General features: G+C 44.2%; 2 protein-coding genes across 2 annotated transcripts in view; both read left to right on the top strand.

Annotated features, from left to right (window-relative positions):
• The window catches only part of BMPR1A (bone morphogenetic protein receptor type 1A), a 111,135-nt gene extending 99,713 nt beyond the window's left edge, over positions 1 to 11,422 (top strand). The window contains exon 14 of the transcript XR_014226612.1: positions 11,402 to 11,422. The gene's annotated coding sequence lies outside the window, so the exon portion shown is untranslated. The remainder of the gene's footprint in view (positions 1 to 11,401) is intronic.
• Positions 6,244 to 20,707, top strand: SNCG (synuclein gamma; the record flags this gene model as incomplete). Its single annotated transcript, XM_082286182.1, has 5 exons — positions 6,244 to 6,474; positions 11,402 to 11,443; positions 12,240 to 12,367; positions 19,477 to 19,554; positions 20,678 to 20,707. Exons 1-5 carry the CDS (start codon positions 6,354 to 6,356, stop codon positions 20,705 to 20,707), a joined length of 399 nt encoding a protein of 132 aa, XP_082142308.1. The 5' UTR covers positions 6,244 to 6,353.
• Positions 20,708 to 21,955: the final 1,248 nt, after the last annotated feature.

Genomic DNA, 21,955 nt, shown 5'->3' on the forward strand with positions numbered 1-21,955 from the left:
GGGCCAGTCAGGGAGAGATTTTGCTAATTCTAAGGGAAAACCTGCTCTTGTTGTAGCAGTCACTTCTCCCAGGAGATGAAATCACAAGGTCTGGACTGAAGACTGAAAAAAATTAGCAATTTCCCTCTGTTCCTTCCTGCTGCTTTTATTTCAGAATTGTGTGCATCCTGCTGTAACACATGTCAGTGTGTGAATATTTCATGTGCCATGTTTCACATAGAAATGTGCTCTTCTCACGAGTAACTGGATGTGACCTAATCATTATATTTGTTTACATATTAAGACCATTATCAGGAAGGAACTGAAGCAAACACGAGACAAAACAAGCAACAGGCTTATAACCTGACCTGCAGTGAGATGCTGGCTTGCAGAGAGGTGAATTGTGTTGCAGGTATTGAAGTCATTCTTCATGGGTGTGATCCCTCCCAAGTGGTGGGGCAGTGTTTCTCTGCCATCCTCCTGGCTCAGAACATCTGCTGCTCCTCCAGGGGCAAGAACCTGTTCTCTGTGCCTTTGTAATGGTGCTGCCCTACGGGGGCAGCAGGCACAGATTTGCAGGTTCATAATTTGGCACAACTTTTTTTGGTAGCAGTTACAAAAGATGCTAAATATGGAGCAAGGCAGGGGATGACATCCCTTCCCTTGTGATAGGCATAGCATAGGATGCTGCCATGAACACATGAAAGGTATTAATTATTCAAAGACACTTCCTTACTGAACACTAGTTGGGATTTTTGTCTAATAGCTGTTATAATTTGGGGTATCTGAATAACATATTCAGGTTATACTATTGGTTCATCAAATTAAAACATCAAATTTGTTAGCAGACTGAGTTGTAAGTTTTCTTTCATATCTGTAGAGGAACAGGTATGAGGAGTGTACCTACTCAGGAATGAGGTACACCACGACTTAGCCTCTTTTTTTTTTCTTTCTTTCTCTTTCGAGCTGTTGCCTCACCATGGAGCCAGAGAAAACAGCCATATATTTGCTGTAACAACCTGCTCGTTGCTTTCTGAGGTCAGTCTCTTCTAGGAGGTACTTTCTAGATGAGAAAGATACCCATGCACCAACTAACATCAGTGGATATTTAGTCACTCTTCAGTTGCCTAGTTTAGTGTTGGTATACTTTACAGAGCTGCATACCACTGCTGGAATGAAAGAAATGGCTGAGATAAATCAATTTAAAATACGGTTTGGAAAATTATTTGGAAAGTGTCATTGTGAAGTGTTACTCCAAAAATATACTTGAAACAATTCAGTAAGTGATGTTATAATAATAGTGGTGTGGGGATGTTTGGAGCTGCCCTGATAGTTCTCACAAGTGTTTAGTGGTTCTAAGAACAGCTAGCCAAAAGATACTGCTCCTCCACCCTTATTCATGAAAATACTTTTCCTCCAAGTATTTCTGGGAAGTACTTCCTCGAAGTGTTCAAACTATTCTTCAGACTTCAAGCTAGTCTGTAAAGAGTTGATATTGCCAGTTCCAGCAGATCGATCACTTAGGCCCTGGGATCTTGCCAGTAAGTCTCATGGCTGCTCTTCCCTTGTCTGGTAATTATAACCCCTTCCTTTAAACACAGCTCTTAACCTGCTCTGATGTTGCCTGTCCCAAGAATTCAGTGTCCTTTTTGCAGTTCCATCACCAAGTTGTCAAATGCCAGCACCATCTGCTGGATAATCTGCTTAAGGTGCAAAATCTCATTTTAGCCCCTCCCCTTTTGTTTAGGGTCGGAGCCCTGCAGCTACAGCTGGATGGGAGGTGGGCAACCACAGAGTGAACAGTGCCAAACAATGAGTTTCATTAATGGTTTGTCTGATAAATGGTTTGGCCGTACTCGGGAAGCAAACGCTCTGGCTGTTCCAGTCAGCATGTCTCTGGAGAAAGAGCCCTTAGAAGTTCAGTTTTCACTTAATAGATTCTGAGGATTTTGTTTTTTTCTTTTCTGTCTTTTCAGATTCACTGCCTATTCTGTAATGCTCTTAATTATAGACTTAAATTCCGAATCTGTGTATTTAAAGGGAAAATAAAAACCCTTGAAGAAATGTGTAAAAAGCCAAGAAAATACCAAAAGCAAGTGTTGTTTTAGATTCATATATCCCAGTTTGAAATCTCTGAAGCAGACTGAATAACTGAAGGGATTTTATGTCTAGGAAGACAGTTTTGTTGGTAGCTGCACAGCAAGGGGACAGCTTCTCATTAGTCATTGGGATTTAGATCTGGAAAATGCTGTCTCATTCCTTGCCCGCTGCTGATGCGCGCTCATGCGTGTGCAGCTGCTCTGGGGGAAGAGCACGGGGAGAAGAGTGTGCAGAGCAGGGCTGCAGGGCTAGGGAGTAATTCCTTTCACTGGTCTGTCCATCAGAGGAAGATGAATTCTTGTTGCCTGTATTTTTAATGGTTTGCTCAAAAGCTATCAGTGGTGTTCGACAGCAGAGATCAGTCACGGAAGATTGCTGTACTGGCAGCACTCTGTGCACTGCGTGTGGCCCATCCCTGTGTGTGTTCCTGAAAAATGGCTCGTCCCTGGGTTATTCATTCCCTGGCTAAGGAAATTAGCTCATTACCTATGCAAACGTACATGCAGGGATTCAAGTCCTAAACTGTTTGCCAAAGGATGTCAGACAACTGCTTGTTTTCATTAGGGCATGGAAATGACAGACCTGTGACAGTTCTTCTTTCTACATTTTGAAGTTTTCATAAATGGAGAGAGAGAGAGGAAGGATTTCTGTTTATTTATAGCAAGGTTTGATCCTGTTAATATTATTCATTAAAAAACTTCCTGAATGAAGGATATTTACCAGCCACAAAAGCAGTCTGTCTTTCCTTTCCTTACCTCTCTTTCAAACCAGATCATACCCCATTTAAATACTTCAGTAGAATATGACCAAATCACACTTCTTTCATCTAGCAAAATGACTTTGTCAGCTGTTAGTCTCCAGCATAAATTCATTGTTAAAGGACAAGGTTAAGGCTTTGTGGGCGGAGTAGCTTGCAGCTAGGAAAATTCAAGAAGGAAGAGACCCAAAATAAGTAAAATCCTTTTTAATCTGTTGCAGAAAGAAAGAAAAAGACAGTAGAGGACAGGGAATCTTGATTTCTGCTTTGCATTATTTCTTTGCCTTGCATCAGTGCTTTGGGAATAGGTAGACTTGAGTTAGAATTTTCTTGCCCGTATTCCAAAATTGCTGGCAGATGTTGCACAGACCTGCTTCCAAGTATCAGCCACCAACACCCAGGGACAAATGGAGGTACATGAGAATTGGGGAACTGCTCCTTTCAGGGGAAGTTTCAAGAAATGCTGCTGTTATGCAGCAAGAGGCTCAATGGCCAAGCCTGAGCAGCCAGAATTCAGACTTCAAATGAACAGCAAGTGGATGGTTTGTCATTGCACAAGACAAGGCTTTCTTTCAGTGTTATGCAAATCAGCCAAATGTTTTTGAGATACTGATTTATTTACAGTGATGTGGATTATATTCAACAGAAAAAAAAAGAGAGCTTAATGTGTAGCTTAAGTGGCTTCTCCTAGTGTTGCAAGGCAGAAAACAGAGAAAAAGAGGCTGCTGCCAGGTGAAATAGGAACTTGGGGTCTGAATTGCCTGCTGGAGGTCTTTCTCTTTAGCTGCTGATTATCTTATCTGATACAAGGGGGGAAACCTTACCAGGCAGTAAGTCCTCAGCAAAATGTTAAAGCCACGGTAGTTTGTGTTAACTCTTGTTAGTTTTGGCTGAGGCAAGGCAGGATTGGCAACAAGCTGGGACTGAATCCTCTGCTTTGAGTAGAAGAAGGGTTCTGCAGTCACCTGGGGGTGGCGAACGCTGAGGAGCCATTATGGATGCTTGCCCTGTATAGATCGCCTACAATGTTGTCTCAAGTCCAGAGCTTTCCTAAAAAGGTTTCAAGGTTAAACAATGCCTGTGCAAGCTGCCTGCTGCCTTGGGAGGGATCCAACAGCATGGAAATGTGTCTTGTGAGCCCTTTCTCAAGGTCATCGGGACAGGAGAAGGCAGGAAAGGAGTATCCCACTTGAGTACTGGCTAATTCAATCTGGTGATGATTCATGTTTTGTATCCCAGGATGGCTTGATATTTCATGTATTTGTTACCTTTTAATAGCAATGCAAAATACGTAAAATTGAATTGTACAAATCACAATGACAGAACAATAGCCGAACGAAATCAAAATACATTTCTCACTCAGCCTTATCAGCCTTGGTGTTCTCCTGAAAATACCAGTAAAATTCATAACCCTGGGAATGTCTGCGCTCTACTTTAATGGTCTTTGAAAGCCTGGTGAAAAAGTAAATAGGCCCTGTAGCAATTCCCAAAGATGGTAAATTCATTTTTTTAACAAATGTAGTTAAAACAAGACTCCTGCCCTGTGCCTGATGAAATCAGTGGCGGTTTTGTGCCTGGCTCCAGGAGCAGTGAGGTTAAACCACTGTTGTATGGCACAGTAAGGTGCAGATGTCTTCCATTTGAGAGCACCTTGGGACAAGGAATGAGCACCAGCCATAGCATCAACCGCCTTGGGGGAATTTTGACAGATGGTAAGAAAAACCTTCTTCACCTCTTGCTGCAACAATCTGGAACTGTGTGAGTTCCTGTAATAATTGGTGTGCTGTGCTGGCCTTCCTCTGAATCTTGCACTTTTTAAAATTAACAGTTGATAAATTCATTAGTCTGACAGAGATTTGGCTCCTTTATGTTCAGATGGAAATTTCTTCTTCATTTATAAGTAAGGAGACTTACCTGTGGGAAAAGGATTAAGAATTCTGTATGTTATTTCCCAGATCAGTAGCTTTTCAATTATTTCAGTATGAGGTAAAAAACACTTCCAAAAACTGAAGAACTCTTCTTAGTTCCACAGTAAGAACTATATTTGTGTACATGTCTGCATGTATGTACAGATACGACATTTTTTGTTCAGACATTTTCTGTGTAGTCATTCCCCATCTGACACTTCCAGGCTGATACCTCATAGCAGCAGTGGCTTCCAGACCACTGCACTTCATGATGCTGTGGTGTGCTACCCTCCCATAATGCAGCTCAGCCTATGAAGTTCATATTCTGTTTGCCTGGTGAGGAAAAGCAACCAAAGCAGGTCAGGGTTTGGGCTCAGCAGCTGATGATTCATGCCTTCCATAGTTTCACATTTGGCACTATTTAAAACACAAAAAAATTAAAAATCACCTTGCTGCACCAGCAATTGCTTTCACAGGTGCTGGCACTGAATTTCAGTTTGTGGGGAATAGATTCTTTGGGCACTCAGGATCTACTTCAGAAAACACTTTAACTTAACTGCAAGCACATTAGGATATCCAACTATGATTAATGATCATGTTTTGGTATTTTTTCCTAGCCAGGCCTTGAGGCTGGATGGATCCTCTTAAAGATTTCCGCAGTCAGTTCTCAGCTGGCTGTTCTCGCCCCGCTGTGCTCTGCAGCACCGGCTCTGACGTGAGGGATGGTGTTTGGTGTGTGATGTTGTCTCACTCTGCGGCAGCGGAGCAGGGCTCTGTCTACAGCAACTCAGAGAAACAAATAGGAAGCAGGATTTCCCCCAACAGGCATCTGATTTTTCAGAAATGACCTGTTGTAATGGGATGTACAGCTGAGCAAACCCCACAGTTTATACTGAATGATTTCACGCTTGACAAACACAGCAGGTGGGACCTCAAGCTCGCTTCACCTGAGCACGAAGCTGTAGCTGGTTGCCTTTTCCTCTCAGGATTTACTAGAAATAATGTTCTTGTTAATTTTGTGCAGGGTGGGTTCTGGTAAACTGCCAGACCAAGAAACCTTGACTTTACTTGTTTGCTACAAACACTGCCAGCATTACACGCTCTCCACCCTCTGGGGCCTGGGAGAGCTGGTGTTTGGCTCCTGCTGCAACCTCGGGAAGATGTCCTTTCAGGAACTCAGCTCTTCTGCTAAAGTCTCCCTCTTCACTGAAACCATCCTTCAGTGACAACGTTGCAGCATATTTCAAAAGCTCTATCTGTCTGGAAATTCTCCAGTCAGCCCCTTACCTAGTGCTGTCGTCGTCCTCCTCTCCCCCTCCCTTCTTAAAGCTTCCCAGGCAGATCCGTATCATTAATATTTCAGTATCAGCTGTTCACAGGCATTGGCTACACTGCAGCACGCTTCATCAATAAGAGCCAGCAAGGGCTGTGAGCTTCACCACACTGCCTTCATCCAGCACAGGAGGAAGAGCAAAGGCAGAGCCTGCCAGAGAAGCTGAGTATCTGCTGAGGGTAAGGCTGCATCTCGCAGTCCCAGCCTTGACGGGCTTTTTGCTGCTTTTGCTCCCTCATTCAGATCATCCCAGATAATACCCTAGCAAGCAACAAGAATGGATGTCTTTAAGAAAGGTTTCTCCATTGCTAAAGAAGGTGTGGTGGCTGCTGCAGAAAAGACCAAGCAGGGAGTGACAGAGGCTGCAGAGAAGACCAAAGAAGGGGTAATGTATGTAGGTAAGAGAGAACTAGTTTTGATGTACTTTTGAGCATGAGCAGCTGCATAGATTGTCTCTGAGGAAGTCCGGGGAAATCATATTGTGGCTGAAGCTTGGGGGTAACTAGCAGGATGGTCTGGATAAGATCCTGGGCTCTACAGAGTTGCTATGTAAACCTGGAGTGCCACAGCCTCCCGGTGCCTCAGTTTCCCCAACTGTTAGGCATAGAAACCACTACATCGAGGGCGGGGGGGGGGGGGGGGCAGGCAGAACGATATTAAGGAGCAGATGCTCAGGTGTAAGGTTTGTTTGACTATTCACTGATTGTTTGCAGGGTGAGTCAGACACTCTCCAGGCATCTGAGCACTGCTGGTCTCTGCCTCACCTCCACACTGGGAGAGACTCACTGAGGGGGTCCCTCAGAGGAGCCAATGGTGTTAGCAAGAGGGGATTGCAGGATGCATCTGTTTCCCCACAAACAAATGGGTTTATCCTGAAATCCTTCTCCTGTTCACCGACCTCTATCGTTGCCCGTGCACGAATTAATCTTGCTTTACAAGAGATGCCCAAATTCCTTTTGCCCAAAGAATAGGATCTGGAAAACAGCTTGCCTGATGTCCTGCCTAGAGATCTCTTTCACAGTTAATGGGCTGAAACCTCCCCTTTCAAGGTCACCTTCAAAACCCCCTATCTCCACTTATCTAGCACATGCAGTTATATGGCTGGATGGTCAGATATTCCAGATAATACAAACTCTAAAGAGTCTTAGGTTCCCAAGACTGATTATCTCACTGCTGATTACTGCATTTCACACAACTTCTTATTTTTGCTGGATGTGGGAGTGATTATTTTTGTAGGAAAGTTTACATGCAGACTCTTCCTGCTATCATACTGCAACATCCACAGCTGTACTTAGCTACTATATTTAAAACTGCTCTATTGCCAATAGCTACAGATATGTATTTGTACATTACAAATTAAATACAAAATTTGTATGTAGCAGGTCTGGTAATGTCTTCTTCTTGAATTTTTAAATACTTAATTATTGACATGCTGGAAACGAGTGGATGTAACAGTTCACATTTCAATTTGAAGCTGACCCACAAGAAAAAAAGGTAAGCAGCATCCCTGTAAACAACTGAACTAACTACAGTGAGTGAAATACCAGTCTGAGAAATGTCACATTTGGGTGTCACATTGTGGCATCATTACTGCTCCATCTGCTTCCAAATTTGAGTTGTGTTGGGGTTATTCAGAGTTTGTATACATAATTCCTCACATCTCTGTTCAGTCACGTTGTACATTTCCACACTGTGACCTGGTTTTCATTGTTGCACAGCCAAGAGGTCTCTTTATGAGATTCTAACCTTTTCAATAAAGTTTTCTACGAGTCTAAAACTAAAAAGCCATAAAACCTTAATCTCTGAATGAGGATAAAATAAGGGTCAAGGTGAGGATTAAGTCCTTTCTCCTTTTATTGGTTTGGTTTGCTTGTATACTGCTAGTTCCTGCCCTGTCATGCTCTGGACAGAGCTTAGCCTTGGTCTGCTGATTCAGTTCCTGTTTGGAAGCTCAGCCCTTTAGGGAAAATTCAGTCTTTCACAGGCAGGAAAAGTAACAGCCAGATGCTGATTAGCTCAGAAAATAAGGGTTTTGTTGTAATAACCAGAGAAGGTGGAGGTGTGGTATATTGGTTAAAACTGGAATGATTAGTATGTTGTTCATGCTGCCTTTTATCACTCTGTGCCATGTAAAGAGTAAATCAGAGACCTGAACTGTTCCTTCCTTGCTCCTTCCCTTGCAGAGCCCTATCCCAGCAGCTTCATCTAGAGCATTAGGTGATGAGACTTGAATTTTTGGATGCTAGGAGAGAATACTACTCTACTGAACCTTGGGGGTCTTTTGAAAACGTCAGGAAAGGGAGCAAAATCCCCAGGGCCTAGGATGGATGAAGTGGATCCCTGGCTTTTATTCAGGTTTGTGTTAACTCATTGCTGACTCTCCAAGGAGGATTCGAAATGTCTGGGCACAACCACCACATCTGGTGAGTCACTTGCTGCTCCCAAGGAGAAGGCAGTAATGCTCACTCAGAGGCATCTGTCTGGAGTGAACAGTGTCACTGGGACACTGTGGCCACCTCATCCCCCCCATCTGCTCCATGCAGGTTCAGCTCCCACAACCCATGCCGGAGCAGGAGATGCCTCCCTCCTGTGCTAAGCCTGCAATGTGGTGCTCCTGCCCTGCCACCGGCCTTGCTGAACGTGTGGGGTAGAGAGAGGGTGCACAAAAAAGAGAAGGAGAAATCCTGTATCATGGGTCGCACTTGGTGAAATCACAGTCTGCTCTCCAAATTCTAACAGCTTCTGAGTGTACTGAAGTGGTAGGGGATCCCTGTATACTTAATGTGGATCCGGCAGCTGGTTCAATGGGCTGTCTTTTTTTATTTGGTTTAAACAGGGGTGTAAGTGATGCTGAAGTTAATTCATTAATTTAATGCAAAGCTGCATCAGAGTATTGGGTCATTATAGTACTGTTTAGTGCTATAGTTCTGGAAGCCTCAACACAGAATGCACTGATAGTTGTCCAGAATGATTTTCGACCCTGTGTGTTGCAGAAAGCCCCAAAACGCCGAGCTGTTTTTAAACTGAGTGATTCCTGCAGGACTTAATGCACATCAAAATATCCCTTTCTACTCTAGACCTTCTCCCAGTGCACAGCACTCCACCACCTCAGTCCCACCCTGGCGGTCCCAAAGCTCTTACGATGACTCACGGCACTCAGAAGAGGCAGGATGCATGAACTTTTAATTCTGTGTACAGAAGCTGCAGGCAAGGACTAATGAGGGAAATAAGATTGAGCATCAGGTGATTGCTTTCTGATTCAACAGATGCGGGTTGCTGGCAGCAGTGTGCGCCGGAAGGTCGGGTTTCATGCGGTGCATAATGGATGGGAGCCTGAGTCATCGGGTGTGGCTGTGCTGGGAGGATGAGGCGAGCTCTCTCCAGGCTGCAGCAGTGACTCTTCCCAATGACATTGCTTCTGTCATGAAATGGATTTGGATGTTTTTCCTCCATCTGCATCCCTCCTTTCTGGAATTATTTTTCATCCATAAATATAGCACCTACCCACTCCCCTATCCCTGTAAAAGAATTGAGCCCAGATAGTCACCTTAAAAGTCAGGCAAAAAGCATACAGAAGTGCAGCTCTTGTCTCACTAAACGTGTTTACTGCAAAACTGAAAGGCATGAAAGGCTGGCACAAACCATGTCCTTTGCTTACCTATCAACTGCTCTTTGACCAAAAACCAGCAAAGGGCTAAGCTTGGGCATCTGTGTCTGATACGAGACAAGCTTGGATGTCAAATCAATATTGTGGCAGTCTTTTATTGGAATGGTACTGGGAGGGAAAACGAAGCAGGATGGTGTCTGAATCGAACTGTGTGTGTTTGGCCCCATTCAAGGGCTCACATTCATGGCTTGAGACCTGCACCTGCTCTGCTCAGGGCTGTGCTTCTGCACACGTTTGTGTATCATGGGCACCATTATTTAATCCAGTTCACAGCAGTGCACATGTATTGTGTACATCACTAGGAACTGCAGTTTACAGCAGTAACAAGTAAAAAGGTACAAAGAGTTCATCTCTTGAGCTTTAAGACAGTTTGGGAGCGTGGAGTGAAATGTTGAGGGCATATTGTAGTGGGGCAGTTTTGTTCTGCCCCAGGCAAACATTGCAACCACCGAAATAAATCAATTGAGAATTACATTCAATAATACATAATGTGTATCAGTCAGAACAGAGCTGGGCTGGACCTGTTGTTATCAGGGCACTGCACCTGTTTTGCTTTTCAGGCTGTTAATGAGAATGAGCTGTGGGTTGTAACTGGTTTCTCCCACCACACCCACGGATGCTCCACTACTATGGAGTCAAAAATCTGCTTGGTTGTTGTCCATTTTTATCATTTTGCTAGGTGGCCATAAAATCCTACTATTGTATCAGTATGGGAAACTTGCAGAGAACCGGTATAGGTGCAGATGATTTACAATATACAGTAAAGTGGGACCAGTGGAGTATTTTGGCATGTGTTTATTTAACTTCCAACAGAGATATATTTGATCCTTTCTTTTTTTAATGTGTAAAGCACCTAGTTACCATGGGGGCTGCCCATCTACCATATGAATTAACTTATCTGCAGCAGTATCAAGTAGAAGGGATATATAGCTGGTCACTTCAAGCGTAGAGGAAAATCAGAGAGATTAATTGTTCCTTAGGGCTATTTGTGTTGCATCCTGTTAGCTTTTCTGCATTGAGAACAGTGAGATAAATTACAATGTAAGCATACATATGGTGTATTTTCATAATTTGAGATAAAACCATCTGCTTGCTGTGTATTGCTGTGAGCAGGCACTTACAGCCTAGGCTGAGGCACCCAACTGGGAATCTAGTAAGTAGGTATGTAGTAGGTGGGTAGTGGTTCTGTAAATTCAGTCTCAGGTTTCTCCAGAGTCTTTGTTAGTAGTATAGAATGAGAATTTAAATGACCACTGCAGCCAAGTATCCTGCTGAAAGGCAGGGGAGAGTCACAGATGTGACTTCTTGTCTTGCAAGACTGAAGTAGGTGACATGTTACCAGGTGATTTTATTTGCAGTCATTTTTACAACTAGCTTAATGTTGTTTACCACCACTCAACTGCTCATTTTGGAAATATTCCAGGGACAATTTTTCAGGTCTAGGCATCTCCAACTCTTGACACAAAGGTACTCATTGGCTTTATTGGGGAGGGAAGCTGGTCCCTTTTCTGGCTCTATGAATGGTTTGTGTCTGAGCAGGAGGGTACCAGCAGCACCTCGGTTCCCCACTGCACTTTCTCGCAACAGGAAGGCATCTGTGTCCAGAAATCAGGGTGTTCTTTGCCAGGCACACTGATGGATTGTGTTTCCTTTCACAGGCACCAAAACCAAGGAGGGTGTAGTGCAAAGTGTGACCTCAGGTAAGAGCACAGCCCGAGAGGGATGTGGAAATCTGTGATGCTTTGTTAGACCTCTTGAGAAGGCCATCAGCCCTGCCAAGGGGGAGGTCTCTGTGGGACACCACTGATCTGCCTGACTTTCCTGCTGATGAATGGAGGCTACTTGCCAGGAGCAATGGTTCAGGGTCTGGCATTTGCAGGGATATGGATGGGAGAAAATATTTAATCAGTAGACTAGGTCAAAAAAATTTAACAAAGGTTACTTGGCAGACTGGGATGATTCACAGCAATTTAGACATTTCACGATGTGAGGTGCACACAGACAGGGTTTACTTGCATCAGATCCTGTCTGGCCAAAACTATGGTCTTTGGGAGACTCTTGTCGCACAGTCAGGGACCCAAAGGGTTCCTTCTAGGGTGTCCTAAACTCCAAGGCAGAGCAGCCATATGGACTGCCCTGAAGGAAGAGGAATGGATCCTTTCCCAAGGGGTATTAAATCAAATGGAAGGTACTCAGGAAGAGGTCATGCACAGTTTGCAATGCAAAATACCTTATTTACACTGTTGTCTCTTAGTATCTGACACAAAGACTGACAGACTGCAGTGCTGCTCTCTGAGCAGCATTTTGTGTCAGACAGAAATCCTCACGTACACGATCTAAATTCAGACATGAACTAATCTAAAAAATCCAAACAAGGACTGCACCAGGGCTAATTTCTTCTTTTCTATCAATGCAATCATTTTATCATCTCAGGGAATTTGGCAGCCTTCTGGCAGTGTCTAGCTTGCTGACTTTCTGCTTTTGTTGAAACTGCAGTTGCTGAGAAGACCAAAGAGCAGGCCAATGTGGTGGGAGAAGCTGTAGTAGCCAGTGTGAACACAGTGGCAAACAAGACTGTAGAAGGAGCAGAGACCATCGTGGCCACTACAGGAGTAGTAAAAAAGGTATGTTTGTTTCTTCTGTCATGTGCAGGACAGAAGAGCCTTTGGATTACAATTAAACTACCTGCAAACATTTACAGTTAGTAGTTTTACATATTTCATTAAAGGCTTTCAGCAATATCTGCTTTTGTATAATACTTAATATTATCATATAATGCCTAATATAGTCACAGAATCATTTAGTTTGGAAGGGACCCCTTGAGATCATCTAGTCCAACCCCCTTAGGTCCAATGAGAGAGGACTGTGTCCTACTGGGTTTTGAATCTCCATGCAAGGAGACTCCACAATATCCCTGGGAAACCTGTGCCAGTTTTTGACCACCCTTATTGGAAAAAAGAGAATTGTTTTCTTCTGTTCAGATGGACACATTAATCACTGGGTGCCTGTTGTCTCTTGTCCCATCAGTGGGCACTGCTGGCAAGAGTCTGGCTCTCCATTTTCTTATGAATGTAGAAAAGCATTTTTCCCAGAGACTTGAGTAGACGTGTCTGGGCTGCAGTGAGCATCTGGACTGAGTCAGAGCTCTGGAATGTTCGTGGTGGGAAGCCATGGGAGCCAGCATTTGCCCTCACCCCTGTGCCATGCTGGTGGGATGTACAGGCTTGATCTGGCCGTGGCAGCTCCAGAGGCAGCAGAGGGCAGCAGCAATTCAGGCACAGCCTGGTTCCAGCAGAAAGCCTGACCCTGCTGCTCTGCTTCGTGCTGGTTTGACAACAACGAAGTGCTTATTGATAAAGGCCGTGTGACCCAAATTGTGTACGGATTAAGCCAGATTCAGACAAGGCATCTTCTGTCCTCCAGCCTAATTTGACAAACAGGGCTGCTTCAAGTGAGGGGATTAAGGGGCATGTGAAGGAGCAGAACAGCTCCTTGGATGAAGGTAGTGTTGATCATTAGAGAAGATGCTTCAGTAACAAACAGCACCCATTTGTACAGAACGAGGCCAATACTTGGCAGCTCTTTGGTAAAACCGGGCTCTTTCCCCTCTTCAGAGAGTGTCATCAGTGCTGTTGATGGCCACATGAGCTTGATGAGTCACAACAAACCCAAACCCAGAATCAAAGCGAAGCCAGGCTGGCCAAAATTGTTTTAATTGTTCAGATAGTCGGCTGATTAATTTCCTGACCTGCACATAAACACATTGTGATGTGAAACAAAACTTCTACACAGCATATAAATCCTGAGAGAATAGCCTAACAAAAGAGGAGAACAGCAGCTACAAGTGACGCAAAATGTCCTCCTGAAAGCATGTGAAAAGGGCAGATAGGGGAGTTCTGCTAAGCCCTTGGGATAAGTTTAATCTCTATTCCCACAGAGAACAGCAGTTAGGCTGCAGGAGTGCAAACAGTGATTTCTAATTCCATGGGGCCAGAATATCCCTTCCTACCTTTTGCTGACCATGGGGTGATTGACCCAGGAGAGTGAGGAATTTGCTGATGGTAGGAATCCCTGCTGCAGATGTCAAACTGTCTCCCCTCCAGCAAGGACAGAGCAACAGCAATCTTCTTCCCCTTTCCTCCTAATTGTGAACCCCACCTCAAAGATTGGCATCTACAGTTTACAGCTAATTTCATAGTTTAAACGAGTGCAAGTTTTCCAGAGAGTGTCTGAACTGTCATTCTGCTGTCTTCCATTGATGCCTGACTGCTTAGACTTAAAATGGAGGTTGATTAAGAAATAAAAAATTAGGATGTGTCACATGATAAAGGGCAGAATAAATGGAGCCAGGAAACTGCTTTGGATACAGCATCATGGTGTCATGCCAAACAGCAGAAGTGGGCAGCTGACTGAAAACAGGAGGAGAAAAACAAGACAAGTCACAGGAGAAAAAAAAATTCAGGAAAAATATTTGTTTCTGTGAAAGAGGGTTCATCTGTTCTGGTGGTTTAGTTCAGCTTAGAAGTGCAAATCTTTTATTCCCACTCACCCACCGTACTTTAGCATCTAGCTAGACACCTTTTGGATCCAGCTAGACACAGAAGATTGACCTCTGCATGCACACCGAGCACATCCCCACTGCTAATGGATAATTGCCATGGAGCCAAAGCTGATCCAGAGAGAGGGCCCTGAAAGGAGTGTAAGGAGTTGTGCTGGGCTCTCAGCACTGGATGGTTTTTCTCCAGAACTGCTCCTATCATGTTACACAATTTGCTAATGGAAATACATCCAGGGTTTGCCAATAGCAGCACCAGGCACTGTAATGCATGTGCGAGATACACTGGAGATGCACTAAGAGTGATAAGATACAGCTTTTAAATGTTTAAACAGTGAATACCCACTGTCATAATCTTGCAATCCTGGAATCATCACAGGCATTTCAACCCCTGATATTCGAGAGAGCTGTTACATCCAGTCCTGAGACGTATTTGTGCTCCACACCATCCTCCTTCTTTCTAATTGCACAGAGCACTTGCCAATATCCTATTTGGGTTTTCAGCTATCTCCAGTGTTGTTCCCTGCAGTGTTGTTCCCTGGGCTGTTCAAAGTGCCAGGGATCTGTGAATGCATGGCACTGAGCACTGCTGTGGGGTGTCTCAGGGCTGGGAACTCGAGTGGGGAGGCATGTCCCCAGCTGACCATTCCCAGTATTAATATCAATTGCAGAGAACTTGTTGACATTTAATCTGTACATTTGATAGCTGGGATCAGTAGCAGGCACACACTAGGAAAGAGAGGGGAGCTGTAAGGGTTTTGGGTTAAGTTTTGCTTGGAATAGCTGTAGGGTGCTTGAGTTCTATGGTGTATCAAATGGTGACTTTGGCCATGGGAGAGAATTCAGCCCTTTGTTTCATCATGGCAGGCACTGAAATGTGGACGCCCTGGCAACCTGCTGTTCCTTACTGTCCTTGGGGGGAGCACTCAGAGCCACACAGAAAGAAATGAGGCTGAAGTGATTCTACACCTATGGAGGGGTGCCAAGCACCAGATGAGAACAACCTTGGGTAGTGCTGGCACTGCCTGATAGCGCTTTGGCAATGACCTGGTCACTGCTGAGTACAAGAAAATATTCACTGGTTTGGGGGAGTTTTTAAGTATTAACTAAAAAATCTATAAATTAAGAGATTATAAACCCTCCACAATTTTTCAGATGCACAAAGGAACAAAACCTATCAATAGTGTGTTCTGTCTGTGGCTTTGCACCCATCCCCATCCCTGGGGTGGACATTAAGAGATTCCAGTGAGATAACCACCCACTAAATATCCCTGCCTTAGAAGTGGATTAATCCTTTGTCTGTATGACACAGCACAGAGCTTGCTGCAATGCAGACACCACATGGCTGGGAACAAGCCCATGTACATACACACACTCTCAAAATGTCCCTCAGGGTTTGGAACAATTTCTCCAGTAACTGATGCTTCCCTACACCCTCCACCTAGATCTTCCCTTTAGATCTATTTGTCCTGTCAGTTTTTATGATTCAGTTGTCAGTTCACGACTCTGTCACTTTGAATTGGGTCTGATCTTTGTTTTACTTCACTCCATAAATTTAATGAGCATTTGTCAGTTACGTGCAACTGCTGGGCGTGTTCGCTGGCGTTTCTGTGCACCTGATCTGGCGCACGTGGGCCGCACCCACACCATGGCTCATCTCTTTCATAACAACTGCACATCTTGAGTGTGGAAGGCTGATGTGCATGGCTTTAATTCCCTTCACTTACACCCTGCGACGCCTCTAACGCAAAGACAGTCACACCCAAGGAATTAGAAGCAGGAACTGAGTGACCTCCCTGTTCAAGTTAGATTGGGCTGGACAACTGCCACTAGAAGAGAGCAACCAAGGGCCTCTCAGAAGCCACCAAGGGAAGAGCTGCTAAGCAGGAGGAGCAGGGAAATCAACAGCAGAACTACCTAACAATTAAGTAGAATAAATAGCTGAAACTTCTTCCCCTTTGTGTTCAAGCTTCCCTGTACTTAGTTGATGCAGTGATGCATCCCAGTGGTATCCTTCCACATCTCATGGAGCAGGGGAGACTGCAAAAGTGGCATGGAGTGGGGTACTCTCCCTACAGGCACTTTTTCTGTGCTTCCCTCTCAGTCTCATTAGTGCATGCAGGCATACATTTTCTCATGCAAAATAGCTGAGTTAGTGGCACTGGTGAAGCCTTAAAGCCTACAAGACCATGGATGTGCTTCATGGCTCAAGGCTGTATCCCAGCAATCCCATAGGATACACTGTTAAATATGTATTATTTGTATAAGCAGTCCCAGGAAACTGTCAGAATCTGGCTGCTGGATAAAAACAAAGCCACCCAAAAGTCTACCTGGATTTGTAGGGTAAGACTAGAATCCTGCATGGCCCTTTGTCTGTGCTGTTGGTGGGTCCACTCACTTTAATCAAGGGTTGACCCCTTACTCAGAGCTGTCAGCGTCACTCTGAGCACACTCAGGCTGAAACCTGTCCAGGACAGCTCGTCCACAGGACCTGTCAGGCTGCCTGAGGGGTTCCAAGGGAGTGGTTTGGGGATGCTGCCAGGCAGTGTTGTGTTTGCTCCAGCACCCAAGGTCAAGAGCACTACAGGAAGCTGAACCTCTCCACCTTATGCAATTTATATCCCATTGAGGGCTCTTAAATTTGTAGCAGATTAGGCTGGCAGTGAACCTCTCTGGATTTACAGCCTTAAAAGAATAGTAATAATAATAATAATGAAATCTTGCTTGCTACTGAATTTGTTGAGATTTGATGAGTATATTCCAGCATCCAATATTTGGACTTTCTCTGTTATATAAGGAAGATAATCTTAGTAAGATTGTTTATGTCCAAATATTTGGGGACAGCAACAAAACTCCTGCTGGTCTATAAGATAATATAGACAAAAAATATAAATCCCACTTTGTATACGGATTCAGACAGCAGAACATACAAGCCAGTTGCTGAGGAGCTGAAAAAGGGAATTTCATAGAAACTGTGAAAATGAGAAATCTGAGGAATGAAATTGTAATTAATTTCTTTCAGTATTTCTGGGCTTTTAAAATCAGTTTTTAAAAAAACTTGTTAAAATATCTGAACTCAGAAGCCTATAGTACAGTCTGTTTAAGATCCCTTAGCATTGCACAGGAATATTTTTATAAACAGCAGGTCTTAATTTGTGGAGTTTTTCATTAGTGATAGCTGAACATGTACCTATGTTTCATAAATTTAGTGAAATATTGTATTTAATATATATAGATCTTCTGTGGTGTATATATTCTGCATAAAAATATATTTTTAAACACACAAAATATTTAAAAACTTGTATAGTATTCCTGGAAGGAATTCTAAAGTCTTGTGTTTCACTTAACTATTATGTTCAAGTACTTCACTTTTCTTTCTTGACTAGCAAAAAAAGATTCAACTGCCCACCCAAAAATAAAAGAAAACAGCCCATAGCAAACTAAATATTTAAAATTTTTTCCATTTTAAATACTTTTTTCTAAGAAAGTATGTAATTTCTGAGGGGAAAAATTCAGCTTGCCCTTTAAGAGCAGGAGAAGCATTACTAATTGCTTCATGGTTTCAACATGCCTTTCACTTAGAAAATGTTACCCCTTTTAATGAGGAGATGAGCACTGACAGGAATGGCAAAACTCTTGCTGTCCCCCAAGGAAGTTGGATTTTCACCCCTTCTTTCTTGCCCGGCATCGTTCTGTGGGTCAGTGTTATAGCTGGAGCTAGTGGCCAAGAATTTCTGGCTCTTCATCCAAAGTGAAGATCCCTACACCACATGGTCCTGCTCTGTCTTCCTGAGCAGTTCCTAACACTCAGCTAACACCCAGCTGAAGAATGCAGCCCTTCCTCAGCTCCTACTCCCTATTCTGGGCAGGGTGGAAGCGCGTGAGAAAAAGGCTGTGAGGCAACATCCCTAACATGGCCTGACACCTCTTCATCCTGCTATTGTGCTGGTTCCTCCAACACCATTTAGAAACACCCTCCAGAAACTCAGTTGCTTCCCTTTCTAAAAACAGGTGGTTGATTTTTAGCCTTCTGCAGCGGTCTTGGCAGAGAGCTCGATCTAAGGGATCTAACAAGCGGCACAATAGCTGAACAGGGATTCTCCAGCCCACACATTGCTCTTGGATACAGTGTCCCGAGGGTCCTGAGAAAGGTGTCCCTCTTCCAGGACTCTTTCCACATCTGCCAGAGCCGAGCTCCCTGCCCACAGGAAGAATAGGTGGTCATACCCTGTAGGAAGATGGGGTGCACTGCACTGTTCCTTGTGTTCCTGCCAGCTATTCCCCAATTTTCCCACTGCACCTTAGGCAGTTGCCTTTGATTGACCGTCATGATTTCACACAGCAGCTGGTAACTCCACCTGCAAAACACGATGAAACACCTGCTGTTGCAGCTATTGTCAATGGCTTGCATTAGAGGTTTCTTTCCTTTCCACCTAACAATAAATAATCTGCTTGTAAAGCTTCAAAATACAATTTGAGGCTATTTACCTCCTTTGGCCTAATGTGCACTGCTGAGTTATAAGGTGTAGATATGCAAAGTGTAATGCAAATGTAAAGTGCTTTAAAGCCACAGGCTGGATCCTGAGGCTGGATGAGCCTCCATAAATTGAGAGTAGTGAGCTGTTTGCTGGCAGCAGGAGAGCTGACTCATTTCAGAAAGGCTGTGGCCGAATGGCTCCATCAGAGCAGCGGCCTCTCCTGAAGAGACACAGGTCTCCCTGCAGGAGAAACTGGCTTCTGTCATGTGCAGTTTGATGTCATTTGATTACCTGGGCTTTCTTAACACAGCTCAGGCTGGTACCAGCAAGAGTCATTTCAGCCAACAATGCAATGCAAGTTAAGGGCACGTTCCTTAGGAAAAGATGATTTATTTGTTCCTCCCAAATTTCTTCACACTGAAGGAGTCAAAACTCTTGTCTCAATGACAGAAAAAGAACTGATTTTCTGTGTGAAAAAGACCCTAAACCAGACTGTAAGAAATTGAATTGGCTTTTTCATAGATATCTGCTCTAACCAGTGGCACAACAAAAATGGATTTCAAGCAGTATCTGCCATCTATTAAAGCTGTTGTTTTGCTTGCATGTGTTATGCTCAACCCCATCTTGCAGTCTGTCTAAGATTAGGGCAGTGACTCTGCATGTGGCAGCAAGGACAAACATCTTGCTTGTGACTTGGCAGGAGGACCTGGCAGCGCCGCAGCCGCCCGAGCAGCCCAGGGTGGAGGGAGAGGGGGCCCCAGCGAGCACCGGCGCAGAGGTGAGTGGTGCCACAGCCCTGCTGCCCCGGGCGCTCTGTGCCGCACATGGGCTCCTTCTGGGTTACTGGCTTCCCCCTGGGAGGATCTCCCCTTTGCCTCCTGTGGTTATGGAATTGTCATGCAAGGAGCCCATCACTGTTCCCACTTTCCTGAGTTATTGGACAAAAACCTGAGCTCATCTGTTCTCACTTTTGCCACTTCCTTATCTTGGGAATTTTCCATGAGTGACAGATGGACAGATTGGAAACTGCTGCCTGAGTTGGGTTGATTTTGGGGTGTGAATGCACATATAAAAGTTAATGCTGTCCTATGGTTCTGTCATCACATGGAATAGCTTTTTCCTGGTTACAGCCATGCTTTAGAAGAGATTTAGATAATGTTAGGTTTTTCTATAGATTTTTCTGTATTTAAATTCGTTCATTTAATTTTTGAACTGTTCTACTTGCAATGTCCTTTTGAAGCCCTGGGTCAAACATCAGTCTCTGGGCCAGTTTGAGGTCTTGAACAAGGATGACTGGATGACTTTTTGTCCAACATGGGCAACAGGGGCAAACACATCTCGGGTGGTATTTCCTTTACAATTTCAGTGTTAAGGCCTTTGTCTACCCCATTCACAAATACTGCATGCACCCAAACCCCACAGTTTCCAGCCTTTCTGAAGCTCAGACTGTTTTCATGGTCCCCGAAGCTCCCAAAAGTCTCAGCTTGCACCTGCCACTCTCTGCCAGCCATCACCCCCCACTGCCAGTCCCAGAAATGGGCCCCATAATCCCACTGGCTCCATGGCTGCACCAGTGCTGATGCCAGGCTGGGTCAGGCAGGAGCAGACCCAGGAGCACAAAGGAGGACGCTCCTGCCAGTGGAGCCGAGCCCCACCACGTGTGACTTCACACCCTCGTTTTCCCCAGAGATCTGAGTTACAGCAGGAGTGTGTCTGGTTTCCAGAATGAATGGATAATTCATTTATTTTCTGCATCACCTATGGTCTTCATTGTTTTCTAGCTGTTTATGGGGTTTTGTGTGGTGACTATCAGCACTGATTTTTCTCCTAGTTTTATTTATATATGTTTTTCACTGGAAATATTTACCTAATTCTGTTTTCTTATCTGTCTTCTCTCACAGGGTGAAATTGAAGGTGATCCATCAAGTTAGGGAATTCTAGCTCAAAAGAGACCATTCCAAGAGCATACATGAAAATATTAGCAGACACCACAATAGGAAAATCCCACTGTCCGTAGACTAACTACATGCAGCTCTGTAGTCTTTCACTTGCCTCATAAACCAGTCCTACAGTATATGTAAGCCAGACTCCTCTAATTGTAAGTAAAGTGCAGGTGTGTACTGGGCTGTGTGTCTTTTCCAACCTCCCTCCTGGCCTCCCAGTTGCTTTGTATATTTTGGTTGGACTCACTAATCTGTGTCTTGCATCCTTATGCACTGGCACTTGGGATCCCTAGGCATTGTGGAAATTTTTTTTTTTTAACTAATAAAAAGTGTTTGAACAAGTTTTTTTGTCTTGTCAGTTTTGTTTGCACATTTTAGATGCTGATCCTTCCAAACTGATGCATTCTTCCTGTAAAAGTGCAGTATTAGAATACAGGGATCTCAAAACTGTAAGGGTCTTAAATCATATTGTAAGAGATGAAGAATCATGAGAAACTGTATTTCTTAAGTCAGTACTGTAGGTAGTCTGGCTTTCTGTCTCAGGGCTGAAAAACAAGTATTTCACTTTTTAAATACTTGCCATGTTTAAGAGAGAATGTGGGGGGTGATACTGGATGAAAGGAGGCTTTTTAAAGGAATGTGAAAGTGATGTTGAGCTCAGTTCATTCTGTTTGCACCAGACAGCTGCCCTGACATCCGGGGGTAACAAGCTGCCAGAAGGTAATTGAAAACTGTGATGGGCACCAACCGACCTGATCAGAACTGCACTGCTGCTGGCAGCACGGGCAGGGTTGCTGTGAAATGTGTGAGTGTGAGGGCAGGTGCCAAAGGAGAATCTCCTGGTGCACCACGAACACGGGGCTGGTATCAGTTACAGCACTTGGTCAGGCTGCAGATCAGCTGCTGAGTGAGAGCGGCAGAGACCTTCCACATTCACCAGGGTAGAGAGCAGGAAATGTTGCTCATTGCTGTAAATAATGGGCTAAGTTTAAAGCACATCAGTAGTTACGGGTATAAAAATGGATTCTTTTATTTACCTGCAGGCAGAGCACCCACGAATCCAGAAGAAGCCAGTGTAAACTGTTGAGATTTAATCTGCTTCAAAATCAGACCATTAATCTTCATTAAGCTGCTTAATGATGATGACCACGGAAGGTATTACAGAAGAGACTTGCTGTGGCATGGAAGCATCTAGCAAGTGTGCTGGCAGCCTCTCTCAGGCATAACAGTATGTGT

Source organism: Coloeus monedula, assembly GCF_965178545.1.
Source record: "Coloeus monedula genome assembly, chromosome: 8".
In the NCBI taxonomy this organism is placed as follows: domain Eukaryota; kingdom Metazoa; phylum Chordata; class Aves; order Passeriformes; family Corvidae; genus Coloeus; species Coloeus monedula.